Source organism: Chiloscyllium punctatum, chromosome 32 (assembly GCF_047496795.1).
Source record: "Chiloscyllium punctatum isolate Juve2018m chromosome 32, sChiPun1.3, whole genome shotgun sequence".
In the NCBI taxonomy this organism is placed as follows: domain Eukaryota; kingdom Metazoa; phylum Chordata; class Chondrichthyes; order Orectolobiformes; family Hemiscylliidae; genus Chiloscyllium; species Chiloscyllium punctatum.
The window spans coordinates 30472855-30486824 of NC_092770.1; the positions used below are offsets into that span (position 1 = coordinate 30472855).

Sequence of the window (13970 nt, forward strand, 5' to 3'; positions counted from 1 at the left end):
ATGTTCAAAATGTCGACTCCTGCTCCTCAGATGCTGCCGGATCTGCTGCGCTTTTCCAGCGCCACACATTCTGACTCTGATCCCCAGCATCTGTAGTCCTCACTATCTCCTAGTGTTTTTCCTTGTTTGTATCACACAGCCAGCCATGGCCTCAAGGCCCAGAGCATTGAACTCAATTTCTCAACCCACTGGAAGTTTTGTGAGGTGTTCTTAGGAGTTGTTGTTCCATTGCCACAGGTATAACAAGGGTGTGATGGCATAGTGGGTAAATCGCTGGGCTAGTAGTCTAAGGATCTGGTGATCTGAGTTCAAACCCCACTAGACCACCAAGGAATTCTAAACTTAATGTACTACCATAACTAAAAAGTGAACAATAGCATGATGCTATAGGAGGTTGTCAAAAGCCATCTATTGCTATCCTCTTCAGCAAATCTGTCATCCTTACCCACTGTGACTCTAAAAGCACAGCAAGGTGGTTAATTCTTAACTGCTGTCTGAAATGTCTGAGAATCAAGATTAATTCTTCATACAAATCTCCTCTAATGTTAGTTTATCTCAGCAAATCCCTCTTTTCATTTCTCCTTCATGTACTTATCTCACTTCCTCTTAAATGTATCCTTGATTTCGAGAGCCAAAGGAACGTCAGTCTCGCTGAGAGAAGGGGGCAGGTGTAGAAGCAGAGAATCTCGAGCTGGAGGTGGGGGCACACTTTAAAATTCAGGGGTCTCCTATTTAAAACAGAGATGCGGCAAACTTTTATCTCTCAAGAGGGTCACGAAAGGCCTTTGGAAAGGCCTGCGTGGAAAAGGTGGTGGAAAGCTTCAGACCATAAGACCGTGAGATATAAGAGTATAAGTGGGCCATTCAGGCCATCAGTCTGCTTCAGCATTCAACGAGGTCACGGCTGATCTGATCATTATCAACTCCACTTTCTTGTAACTCTTACTACCTCAGCCTTGGATATACTTAATGACCCACCCCCAATGGCTCTCTGCTGTAAAGATTCTCACAGATTCACTACCCTATCAGGGAACTAATTCCTCCTCATTTCTGTCTTAAATGGCCAATCTCCCACTCTGAAGTTATACTCTCTCGGGTTTTGATAAGGCAGTGCTGGTGATTATCTCATTAATTAAGGGGGTGAAAGGTTGTCAGGGTAGGTGGGAATAAGAGGACCTGATTGAATAGCGTAGCAGGATTATAGGGGCTGAATGACCTATTCCTGCTTCTTGTTGGTAGCTGTTCTGCTCTGTTGGCTCTGAATGTCTCTTCAATCTGTGAGAAGGATGGCCTCTTTGTTCCTCAGTTGGGGTGGAATCAATCAGAGGGATGTGAAACAGGCAACAAATTCAATGACACAAAGAACTCCTGCCCAGCACCTGTCTGAGGATCCACAGACACTGACTGAAGCTTAAGGCTCCTACAGATGGAAACATGGCCTAATCCAGAAAACAATGATTCCCTGATTTCCCACCCTTCTCCCTTTGCTGGCTACAGTGACTCATGATGGCGGCTCTCCAGCATCTTCTTAAGGCCACTTCAGGAGGACAATGAATGTGGGACTAGTCAGCAGCGCCCACATCTTGCAAATAAATAGACAATAGACAATAGACAATAGGTGCAGGAGTAGGCCATTCAGCCCTTCGAGCCTGCACCGCCATTCAATATGATCATGGGCTGATCATTCCTAATCAGTATCCTCTTCCTGCCTTATCTCCATAACCCTTAATTCCATTATCTTTGAGAGCTCTATCCAACTCTTTCTTAAATGAATCCAGAGACTGGGCCTCCACTGCCCTCTGGGGCAGAGCATTCCACACAGCCACCACTCTCTGGGTGAAGAAGTTTCTCCTCATCTCTGTCCTAAATGGTCTACCCTGTATTTTTAAGCTGTGTCCTTTGGTTTGGCACTCACCCATCAGCGGAAACATGTTTCCTGCTGACAGAGTGTCCAATCCTTTCATAATCTTATATGTCTCAATCAGATCCCCTCTCAATCTTCTAAACTCAAGGGTATACAAGCCCAGTCGCTTCAGTCTTTCAGTGTAAGGTAATCCCGCCATTCCAGGAATTGACCTCGTGAACCTACGCTGCACTCCCTCAATAGCCAGAATGTCTTTCCTCAAATTTGGAGACCAGAACTGCACACAGTACTCCAGGTGTGGTCTCACCAGGGCCCTGTACAGCTGCAGAGCACCTCTTTGTTTCGATAGTCAATCCCTCTTGTTATGAAGGCCAGCATGCTATTAGCCTTCTTCACTACCTGCTGTACCTGCATGCTTGCCTTCATTGACTGGTGTACAAGAACACTCAGATCTCTCTTTACTGCCCCTTTACCTAAATTGATTCCATTAAGGTAGTAATCTGCCTTCCTGTTCTTACCACCAAAATGGATAACCATACATTTATCCACATTACACTGCATCTGCCATGCATCTGCCCACTCACCTAACTTGTCCAGGTCACCCTGTAATCTCCTAACATCCTCATCACATTTCACCCTGCCACCCAGCTTTGTATCATCAGCAAATTTGCTAATGTTATTACTAATACCACCTTCTATATCATTAACATATATTGTAAAAAGCTGCGGTCCCAGCACGGATCCCTGCGGTACCCCATTGGTCACTGCCTGCCATTCCGAAATGGAGCCGTTTATCACTACCCTTTGTTTCCTATCAGCCAACCAATTTTCAATCCAATCTAGTACTTTGCCCCCAATACCATGCACCCTAATTTTACTCACTAACCTCCTGTGTGGGACTTTATCAAAAGCTTTCTGAAAGTCCAGGTACACTACATCTACTGGATCTCCTGCGTCCATCTTCAGAGTTACATCCTCAAAAAATTCAAGAAGATTACTCAAGCATGATTTCCCCTTCATAAATCCATGCTGACTCTGACCTATCCTGTTACGACTATCCAGATGTGTCATAATTTCATCCTTTATAATAGACTCCAGCATCTTTCCGACCACTGAGGTCAGACTAACTGGTCTATAATTTCCTGCTTTTTCTCTCCCACCTTTCTTAAAAAGTGGTTTAACATTAGCCACCCTCCAATCCTCAGAAACCGACCCCGAATCTATCAAACTCTGGAAAATAATCACCAACGCATCCACGATTTCCCGAGCCACCTCCTTCAGTACCCTGGGATGTAGACCATCAGGCCCCGGGGACTTATCAACCTTCAGACCTAACAGTCTCTCCAATACCAAATCCTGGCAAATATAAATTCACTTAAGTTCAGGTCCTTCAGCCACTGTTACCTCAGGGATATTGCTTGTGTCTTCCACAGTGAACACAGATCTGAAGTACCCATTTAATTCTTCTGCCATTTCTTTGTTCCCTGTAATATATTCCCCTGTTTCTGTCTTCAAGGGCCCAATTTTAGTCCTAACCATTTTTTTGCCTTACACATACCTAAAAAAGCTTTTACTATCCTCCTTTATATTATTGGCCAGTTTACCTTCGTACCTCATTTTTCCTCTGCGTATTTCCTTCTTAGTAATCCTCTGTTGCTCTTTAAAAGCTTTGGATAGATAAAAGGAGAGCTCAGTTTGTACAGCACCCACCTCAATCTCGGCCTTGCCGTTCACGTAGACCGTGTTGTTGTTGACCATTTCCACGATTGCCACACCCAGGTTGCACCGGATGCCGAAGGAGATGCAGAATCCGAGTCCACTCATGATAGCAATGATATATCGCTTGGGCATTCCGAAGCAGTAGCAGTCGCACAATGGCTGCTTCAGGACCACTCTCTTCACTGGCTGGCCATCTTCATTCAACTCAATGTCTTCCTCTTTCTCCACATTTGTGCCATCCACAGCTCTACGGGGGGTGGGGGGGGAGGGGAGTCGTAGAGAGTCATAGAGTCATACAGCATACAAACAGACCTTTTGGTCTAACTCGTCCATGCTGACCAGGTTTCTTAAACTGAACTAGCCCCATTTCCCTGCGTTTGGCCCACATCCCTCTAATACCTTCCTATACATGTACTCATCCAGATGACTTTTAAATGGTATAATTGTACCAGCCTCCGCCACTTCCTCTGGCAGCTCGTTCCCTACATGTACCACCCTCTGCATGAAAATGTTGACCCTCGGGTCCGATTTAAATCTTTCCCCTCTCACCTTAAACCTCCCCTTGGGCGGCATGGTGGCATAGTGGTTAGCACTGCTGCCTCACAGCGCCAGAGACCCGGGTTCAATTCCCGCCTCAGGCGACTGACTGTGTGGAGTTTGCACGTTCTCCCCGTGTCTGCGTGGGTTTCCTCCGGGTGCTCCGGTTTCCTCCCACAGTCCAAAGATGTGCAGGTCAGGTGAATTGGCCATGCAAAATTGCCCGTAGTGTTAGGTAAGGGGTAAATGTAGGGGTATGGGTGGGTTGCACTTCGGTGGGGCGGTGTGGACTTGTTGGGCCGAAGGGCCTGTTTCCACACTGTAAGTAATCTAATCTACTCTAGGGAAAAGGCCTATGCCCCACTTGATTTTATAAACCTTTACAAGGTCACCCTGCAGCTCCTGATGGTCCAGGGATGAAAGTCCCAGCCTATCCAGTCTCCTTCTATAACTCAAACCCTTCAGTCTCGGTAACATCCTTGTAACTCCTTTTTGCACCCTCTCCAGTTTAATAACATCCTTCCTGTAGCAGGGCGACCAGAACTGGACACAATACTCCAAGAGGTGGAAGGAATGAAAGAGATCACAAACCTTTGAAATGTCAGCACATCTACAGACAGGAGACAGTGGCATTGTGGAAATACCACACTGAAGGAGGTCATTCAGCCTCTTTTATGAAGGAGGCAGTGTCATAGTGGCCATGTCACTGGACTAGTCATCCAGAACCCCGGGTTAATCCCCAGAGTCATGGGTTCAAATCCCACCATGGCAGATGGGAAACCTTCAATTCCATTAATAAATTTGAAATTGGAAACTCATCTGGGTAATGGTCATCAATTGTAAGAAAAACCCAACTGGTTCACTAAAATCCATTAGGGAAAGAAATCTGCTGTTCTGGCCTACATGTGACTCCAGACCCACGGTAATGTGACTGATTCTTAACTGCCCCCTGCAACAGCTGAGCAAAGCACTCTGTTCAAAAGCAAAAGTGCCAGCCTTGCCAATGACATGGTCATTCTGTGAAAGAATGAATTAAATGATGGAAAATTTCACATTGTGAAGATGGAAGTCTTTCTGTGTATGAAGAAATGAGAGACAGTTTGCAAAGAAATATCTCGATTTGCTCCCACAAATGTCTTAAGCTGGTCTTTCCATGGAACTCTAATCTGTTCAATAATGTAACTGTCCAATACAATATGTGATACAGTCGTTAGGATGTGGCTTTGGAAACTGTAATGACACACTGGACTAAAGTGGGTTTGTAATATCACCTCGGTGAAAGTGAGGACTGCAGATGCTGGAGTTATCAGAGTTGAGAGTGTGGTGCTGGAAAAGCACAGCAAGTCAGGCAGCATCAGAGAAACAGGGAAATTGATGTTTCGGGAAAAAGCCCTTCATGTGGAATCCTGATTCTCTTGCTCCTCGGATGCTGCCTGATCTGCTGTGCTTTTCCAGCACCTCACTCTCGACTCTGTAATATCACCTGCACAGCTCCTGAGACAATGTGAAGGAGATCTTCTTGCCCAGTACTGTTGATAAACTCTCCGTGAAGTCATGTTCAAGCCGCCCTTTGGCCCATCATATCTATGCTGACCACAAACTACACTAATCCCATTGACCTGCACTTGCTCCATTGCCCACTGTGCTCTGGCAGTTTAATTGCTCATCAGATGCTGCTTCAATGTTATGAGAGTATCTGCCTCCACCACCCTCTCAGGCATCATGGTCCATATTACTACCACCCTCTGGGTGGAAAACCTTTCTCCTCTAAACCACTTGCTTATCACCTTACACTTACAGATCTGATCTTAGACATACCTGCCATGGGGAACAGATTCTCATGATCTACCCTATCTAGGCCTACATTAATCAGATTCCCCTCTCAGCTTTTGTTCCTCAGAACTCCCTAGGGATCAACAATTCTTTGTATAAGCCCTTCCCTTAGTCGGAGTGGGACCATTTGGCGCGAGCGATTTGGCGTGGCTGGTTTGGCGCAGACTCATTTAGGCGCAGAACTGTTTTGTAGTTATTCAATAGTTTGTAGTTATTACTAAAATAAAATAAAACCCATTAAAATGCCATCAACAATTTTGTTGTCAAAACGTGGAAAGGAAAAGTGCTCATACGACGGCTATATATACATATTTGATAGATACGCTGCTGATAAGATAACAAAGTTTTGGAGATGTGAGAAGAAGGACACTTGCAAAGCTTGAATTCACGTTATAAATGGTGACCTAGTGAAACAAATGAATGAACATTCACATGCAGCTTCAGCATCTAAGACACAAAGACATACCGTCATTTCAAAGAAAAGAAACGAGCTGCTGAAACTGCCCATAGTTTTGAATAAATGTCATATTTTAGATTTTTCGTATTTACCTTATTTCTTTTATTTTTATTTTCTTTTTGACATTTTTACTAAAGAGGATAAACATCATTTTTCTTTTTATTGCATTCATTAATGCTTTTAACTAAGCCTGAAAAGGAATAAATATGAACTGCGCCGAAACAGTTCTGCGCCTAAATGGGCTGCGCCGAATCGCTCGCGCCAAAATGGCTGCACTGAATGGTCCTACACCCTCCCTCAGTAATGCATCACCTCACATGAATTGGGATTAAATTCCACCTGCCATTGCTCTGCCCAGTTTACCAGCTGATCCACATCAGACTGTAGCCTGATCCTCCTCACTATCAGCAGCACCACTAATTTTTGTGTCAGCTGCAAACTGACTAGTTAAACCTTATACATTCACACTCAAGTTGTTACTGTATGTAACAAACAACAAGGGTCCCAGCACTGATTCCTGTGGTACACCACTGGTCAGCAGCTTCCAATCACAGAAACAGTCCTCTACCATCATTATTTGCCTCCTCCTTGGAAGCCAACTTTGATTCCAGTTTGCCAACTTACCTTGGATCCCATGGGCTCTTACCTTTGGACCAGCCTTCATTGATGGACCTTGTCCAAGGCCTTACTGAAACTCCATGTAAACTACATCAACTGCACGGCCCCCAATATATTAAATCACCTCTTCAAAAAACTCAATTAAGTTGGCCAGACAGGATTTCCCTCTAACAAATCTGTGCTGACTATTCCTGATCAATCCCTGCTTTTCCAAGTATTGATTAATCCTGTCCTTCAGAATATTTTCCAATAATGTCCCTCCCCCTGCTGTCGGACTATCTGCTCTGTAATTACCTGGCCTGTTCCTACTGCCCTTCTTGAACAAAGGAGCCACATTAGCTATCCTCCAGTCATTTGGCATTTCGCCTGTGGCCAGTAAAGTATTAAATATTGCCATCAGGGCCCCAGCAATCTCCTCCCTTACCTCCCATAGCAGCCTGGGATACATCTCATCAGGTTCTGGGGACTTATACACCTGTATGCCAGATAAAACATTTTTTAAAATGCTTTAAGTATTTTTAGGGGAACAGCAATAATTGGAAATTACACTTCCCCATCATTGTCCATCTACACCTCTGCCTTTAACATTCTATCTCCCTTTTAGGATTTATTTCTTTTAGAACAGCTTTCTGCCTCTGCCTCCTTCTTCCCATCTGTATCTTTCTGAATCTCTATCTCCATCCATATCCATCTCTATTTGTTCCTACACCAGTGTCTTTGCTTTCATTTCATTTCTTTGCATTCCATGTCCAAATGCAGCAAAATCTAGACACCATCCAGGCTTGGGCTGACAAGTGGTAAGTAATATTCATGCCACACAAGTGCAAGGCAATGCCCATCTCCAAGAACAGGGAATCTAACCATTGCATCTTGACATTCAATGGCATTACCATCTATGAATCTCACTATCAACATCCTGGCAGTTACCATTGACCAGAAATTCACCTCCCGTGCCATATAAATGCAGAGGCTACAAGAGCAGGTCAGAGTGTGGGAGCCCTGCAGTGGATAACTCACCTCCTGACTCCTCAAAGCCTGTCCACCATTTACAACCACAAGTCAGGAGTGTGATGGAATACTGCTTGACAACATCCAGGACAAAGCAGCCCGCTTGATTGGTACCACATTCAGAGATCCACTCCCTCCATCACTGACACTCAGTAACAGCAGTGTGTGCCACCTACAAGATGCACTGCAGAAATTCACCAAAGATCCTCAGCATCACCTTCCAAACCCATGACCACTTCCCTCCAAAAGGACAAAGACAGCAGATAAATGGGAACACCCTCATCTGCAATTTCCCTCCAAGCCACTCACCATCCTGCCTTGGAAATATATCTCTGTCCCTTCAGTGTCACTGGGTCGAGATCCTGGATTTCCCTCCCTAAGGGCATCGTGGGTCTACCTACAGCACATGGACTGCAGTGGTTCAAGAAGGCAGCTCACCCCCACCTTCTCAAGGGACAACTAGGGATGGGAATTGACAATGGTCTTTGCACATCTCATGAGTGAACAAATTCAAAGAAATCTCTATCTCCCCGTAACTCTGTATCTGAATTCACTTCCACATCAATGTCCTTTGAGAGATGCTCTAATGCTCTTCAGTGTGAGTCATGACTGGACATCCTTTCAACTAGATGGAGCTGAAGTACAGATCCATGGTAATCTAATTGAATTGACGGCCTGAATGGCCTTCTCTTGTTTCTTGCAAAGAAGGTTTGCACACTTTCCTCTTACAAGTTCTCATGTCATCACTTGAGAGCATGCTCCTGAGACTCCCCGTGAGGTTTATTTAAGACCGAGGCATGCAGTCTTCCAACCCCTCCATCTCTCCCCCCCTCGTCCCTCCAACATTGGCCCTGGATTTCTGCGGTTTTCTGGAAGAATGCCTGTGAGTCTGTGCCTGTGCTTTGGAGATGTTGAAATGAATTCCTGTTAGTTTGATCCCAGCTGACCTGGAAGTTTTCCCAAAGTACTCAGCAATATTTACTCCTTTATCAAAAAGAAATGATCCAGCTATTCCCCTCACTGATGTTGGTGAGATTTCATCAAATGTACATTCTCAGCCAAGTTTCCTCACATCACAACAGTGACAGCATTTTAAAGGACAACTGAATTTATTGATTGAGATGCATTTTGGGCCATTTGTAATCCTGTGTGAATGCATATCTTCAAAGAGGTTTTAGTGATTTTTTTCCCAGTGATACAGTTACCTTTTATGATATTCCATTGTGCTGGGGAAATAATTCCATCCATGCTTCATGTGTAATGAATTGTAAACCCCTCTCTTTGGTAATACTCAGTGGAAATGTTCCCCTATCCCTCACATATATATCTCTCCCATATATGTCCAAGTCAGATCACAAGACAAATGCAGATAACAGAGGGCACTCAGCCTTTCACATTTCCATCTAGCATGCCACCACCATTTGATCATTGCAATATGTTTTTGGAACATTGCCACACAGAAGAAGGCCACTCAGCCCACTATTCCTTAGGAGGGAAGTAGTGGCGCAGCAGTTACATCACTGGCCTAGTCATCTAGAGCACCAGGCTAATGTTCTGGGGACATGGGTTCAAATCCCACCATGGCAGATCATCAAGTTCAAATGTTTCTGAAAAAAAAAACACTAGCCTAATGGTAGCAATATAACCATCTAAAAACCCACCTGGCTCACTAATATCCTTCAGGAAAGGAAACCTGCCATCCTTATCTGGGCTACCTGGGACTCCAGACCCACAGCAATGTGGCTGTCTCTTCAGTCCCTCTGGTCCAATTAGGGTCAGGCAATAAACATTGGTCTGGACAGCCATGTCCCACGTCCAGTGAAGATGGTAGTGAATCTGTGGAACTCATTGCCGCTGTGCAGGCCGAGTCACTGAATGTATTTAAGACAGAGATTCTTGATTGGTAAGGTAATTAATGGTTATAGGGGAAGGCAGGAGAATGGGTTTGAGAAACATATCAGCCATAGTCGAATGGTAGGCCGAATGGCCTCCTTCTGCTCCTCTATCTTGCAGTTACATGGTGAATAATAAATAATACCTTTAAAAATCTTTATGTTGGCTTTTTAAAGGAGCTCTCCAAATGTTGGTCATACCTGGAGTCCCAGGAAGGCTAGACCCGGGTACACATATCCCCTTACAATCGGTGAGGCAGATATTTACTACAATGACAGCTGTTATGGTCATCATCACAGGAAGTGCTTTACATTCCACATTTTATTCATTGATTTTAAATTCCACCAGTTTCCATGATAGGATTTGATCCCATATTCCCAGAGCTTCTAGTACAGCAGACTGGATTACTAATCCCATTACATTATCACCATGCCACCATCATTCAGAGACAGAGTGAAGAGAAGAGCCTAAACGTGGCATTGAAATTACACAGGCCCATGGTTAAGATGAAGTTTTCTTTTACTCATTCGTGGCATATGGGTGTTACTACCTGGGCCCAGCATTTAGTGCCCCATCCCTAGTTGCCCCTTGAGAGGGTGGGGGTGTGCTGCCTTCTTGAACTGCTGCAGTCCATGTGCTGTAGGTAGACCCACAATGCCCTGAGGGAGGGAATGCCAGGATTTTGACCTAACGACAGCGAAGTAACGGTGGTATATTTCCAAGTCAAGATGGTGAGTGGCTTTGAGGGGAACTTGCAGGGGGGTGGTGTTCCCATGTATCTGCTGCCCTTGTCCTTCGAGATGGAAGCGGTTGTGGGTTTGGAAGGTGCTGTCTGAGGATCTTTGGTGAATTTCTGCAATGCATCTTGTAGATAGTACACACTGCTGCTACTGAGCGATGGCAGATGTGTGGTGCCAATCAAGCAGTGGCTCCTGGATGTGTGGAGCTTCTTGAGTGTTGTTGGAGCTGCCCCCATCCAGGCAAGTGATGAGTATTCCATCACACTCCTGACTTGTGCCTTGTAGATGGTGGACAGGCTTTGGGGAGTCAGGAGGGGAGTTACTCACCACAGTAATCCTAGCCTCATGTGCATTCTCACTAATTTCCAATACCTTTTATTCCCCTTGCTCATTAAAAATCTATTGAACTGTGCCTGCGAAAGACTCAAGTACTCAGCTGCCACTACCTTTTCAGAAAGAGAGATCCAAGGACTTACAATCCTGTATGAGGAAACAAAATTCTCATTGTCTCTGTTTGAAAAGGGTGACCCCTTATTTTTAAACAGTGACCTCTAGCTTTAGTGTCTCCCACAGGAGGAAACATCTTCTCCACATCCACCCTGTACAGACCAGCGTTCCTTCTCATATTCCCTCCAGCTGCATGGGCCTCCAAATCCCATGGATGGCAGCGACTTCCAGAATTGAAGGCTTCTCCATGATTGACATGTCAATGCTGATCGCCGTGTGTGGAACATAAGACCATAAGATGTAGGAATAGAAATTAGGCCATTCAGCCCGTCAGGTCTCCTCCACCATTCAATCTTGGCTGATACGTTTCTCAGGGAGGAGGAGAAAGCCAGGACTGCAGATACTGGAGATCAGAGTTGAGAGTGTGTTGCTGGAAAAGCACATCAGATCAGGCAGCATCCAAGGAGCAGGAGAATCAACATTTCGGGTGTAAGTCCTTCATTGGGATTCCTGATTCTCCTGCTCCTCGGATGCTGCCTGACCTGCTGTGCTTTTCCAGCACCACACTCTTGACTCTGATAAGTTTCTCAACCCCATTCTCCTGCTTTCTCCCTGTAACATTTGATCTCTTTGACAATCAAGAACCTATCTATTTCAGTCTTAAATATACTCAATGACCTGGCCTCAACAGCCTTCTATGGCAATGCATTCCATAGATTCCCCACTCTCTGGCTGAAGAAGTTTCTCCTTATCTCCATTCTAAAAGGCCTTCCCATTACTCTAAGGCTGTGCCCTCGGGTCCCAGTCTCTCCTACCAATGGAAGCATCTTCCCAACATCCGCTCTGTCCAGGCCATTCAGTATTCTGTAAGAGTACGGATGTGTATGCAGCCATGCAACTTAGAGGGAATGCTGGTCAAGATTCTTCAGGATCTTATGTTTCAATCAAGTCACCCCTCACTTTTCTAAACTCTAGCAGATACCAGCCTGGTCTGTCCAGCCTCTCCTCTACATTCCAAATCTCAGTTGAATAAACTATCCTTGAGCTACCTTCAACACATTTACATCCTTCCTTGAATATGGTGATCAATACTGCGTGCAGTACTCCAGATGTGGTCACACCCGTGCTGTGTAGAACTGTAAACCTCAACCCTTCATATTCTAATCCCCTTGTAATGAGCAATCACATTCTATTAGCTTTCTTAATTACTTGCTTAACTTGCAAACTGTCCTTTTGTTATTCATACACTTGTACACCCAGATCCCTTTGCATCTCAGAGCTCCACAATCTCTCCACAATTTAGATAATACGCTTCTTTTTTACTCTTCCTGTTAAACTGGACAATTCCACATTTTTGTACATTATATCTCATTTGTCAAATCTTTGCCAGTTGATCAATATCTTTTCCTGTGCCCTGGCTCTGTAAACAATTTTGTGGTGGGGGGTGGAAGGAGCTCATTAACCCCAGATGAAGGAAGTCTCCCTGACTGTAGTGGGTCATGTAATCAAATTCAGAACCTGCGGATGAAAGGAAAATGGAACCCCACTCCTTAAGGCACTGCAGTTTCAATCCAATGAACTAACGATGGTTCTGTGATCTGTAATAGTTCAGCATTGTACTTATTGTCAATATCTTTTTGACGTTTCCAAAGACTGAGCTACAGTCAATGAAGGAACTTAAATTTCAATAGCATGTTGTGACACTCCAAAGCACTTTGCAGTCACTGAAGTATCTTTATTGTGTAATCCTTGCAAAGAGGTAGGACACATGGTAGCCACATTGTGCAAACTCCCACAAGACAGCAACTTGATAACCATAAGTCCCATAAGACGTAGGAGCAGAAATTAGGCCATTCAGCCCATCGGGTCTGCTCCATCATTCAATCCTAGCTGATAATTTTCTCAACCCCATTTTCTCGCTTTCTCCCTGTAACCCTTGATCCCCTTGACAATCAAGAACCTATCTATCTCCGTCTTAAATACACTCAATGACCTGGCCTTCTGTGGCAATGAATTCCACAGATTTACCACTCTCTGGCTGAAGAAGTTTCTCCTGATACAGGTGATGTTGATTGAGGGATAACTATTGACCAAGACAATAACATCATGAGATCTTTTACAAATACCTGACAGTACAGGCGCGGCCTCGGTTTAACGACTTCTCTGAGAGAGAGAAAAAGAAACCTTGAATTGTGCAGCTCTCCCTCGGGAGGATCACTGTGGGTGTAAAGCTGGGTGAGTAGCTCAAATTGTTGGAAAGCGACTTTTGAATGAGAACACAGAGGGCTGACACCTAACCCAGTGTAAATGATGAATAGCAGAGGCTGTAGCAGGTTTCAAGAATGTATCACATTCCCAGGTTAAAGGGATCACACTGAGAAATTGCACCAGATTTATTCCAGCGCGGTCTCAGCCACTTGACAAAAAACATTCCAGCTTACACATTCTTAACAAACTACAAGCTTCATTTACCCAGCACCTTGAGCCCAGTAAAAATATCCTGAGATGTTTCAAGGTGAGTTTTATCAGACACAATTTGACACCAAGCCCCCATTGTATGAATGGGAGAGTGAGTGAGCGAAAGCTCAGTCACCATAATAGATTTTTAGGAGGTTCCTGAATAAAGGAGAGTAGGGAGGGAGGTTGAGAGATTTAGGGAGGGTAATCCAGAGGCTGGGAGTTAGGCAGCCACTAACGGTGGACTGATTAAGGTCAGGGATGTTCAGGAAGTCAAGTTTGAAGGAGTACAGCTAACTTCGTGGGTCGTGGGGCTGATGGAGACCACAGATATCAGAATGGAGGTGAGAATTCTTAAATTAAACCAAGATATGTGGATGCTGGAAATCTGAAAGAA

General features: G+C 44.6%; 1 protein-coding gene across 1 annotated transcript in view; it reads right to left on the reverse strand.

Moving 5' to 3' along the window:
* The window catches only part of slc17a8 (solute carrier family 17 member 8), an 84307-nt gene that overhangs the window by 68268 nt on the left and 2069 nt on the right, over positions 1-13970 (reverse strand). Inside the window, exon 2 of the mRNA XM_072551988.1 lies at positions 3575-3830. Within this exon, the coding sequence (XP_072408089.1) occupies positions 3575-3830 (256 nt within the window). The remainder of the gene's footprint in view (positions 1-3574; positions 3831-13970) is intronic.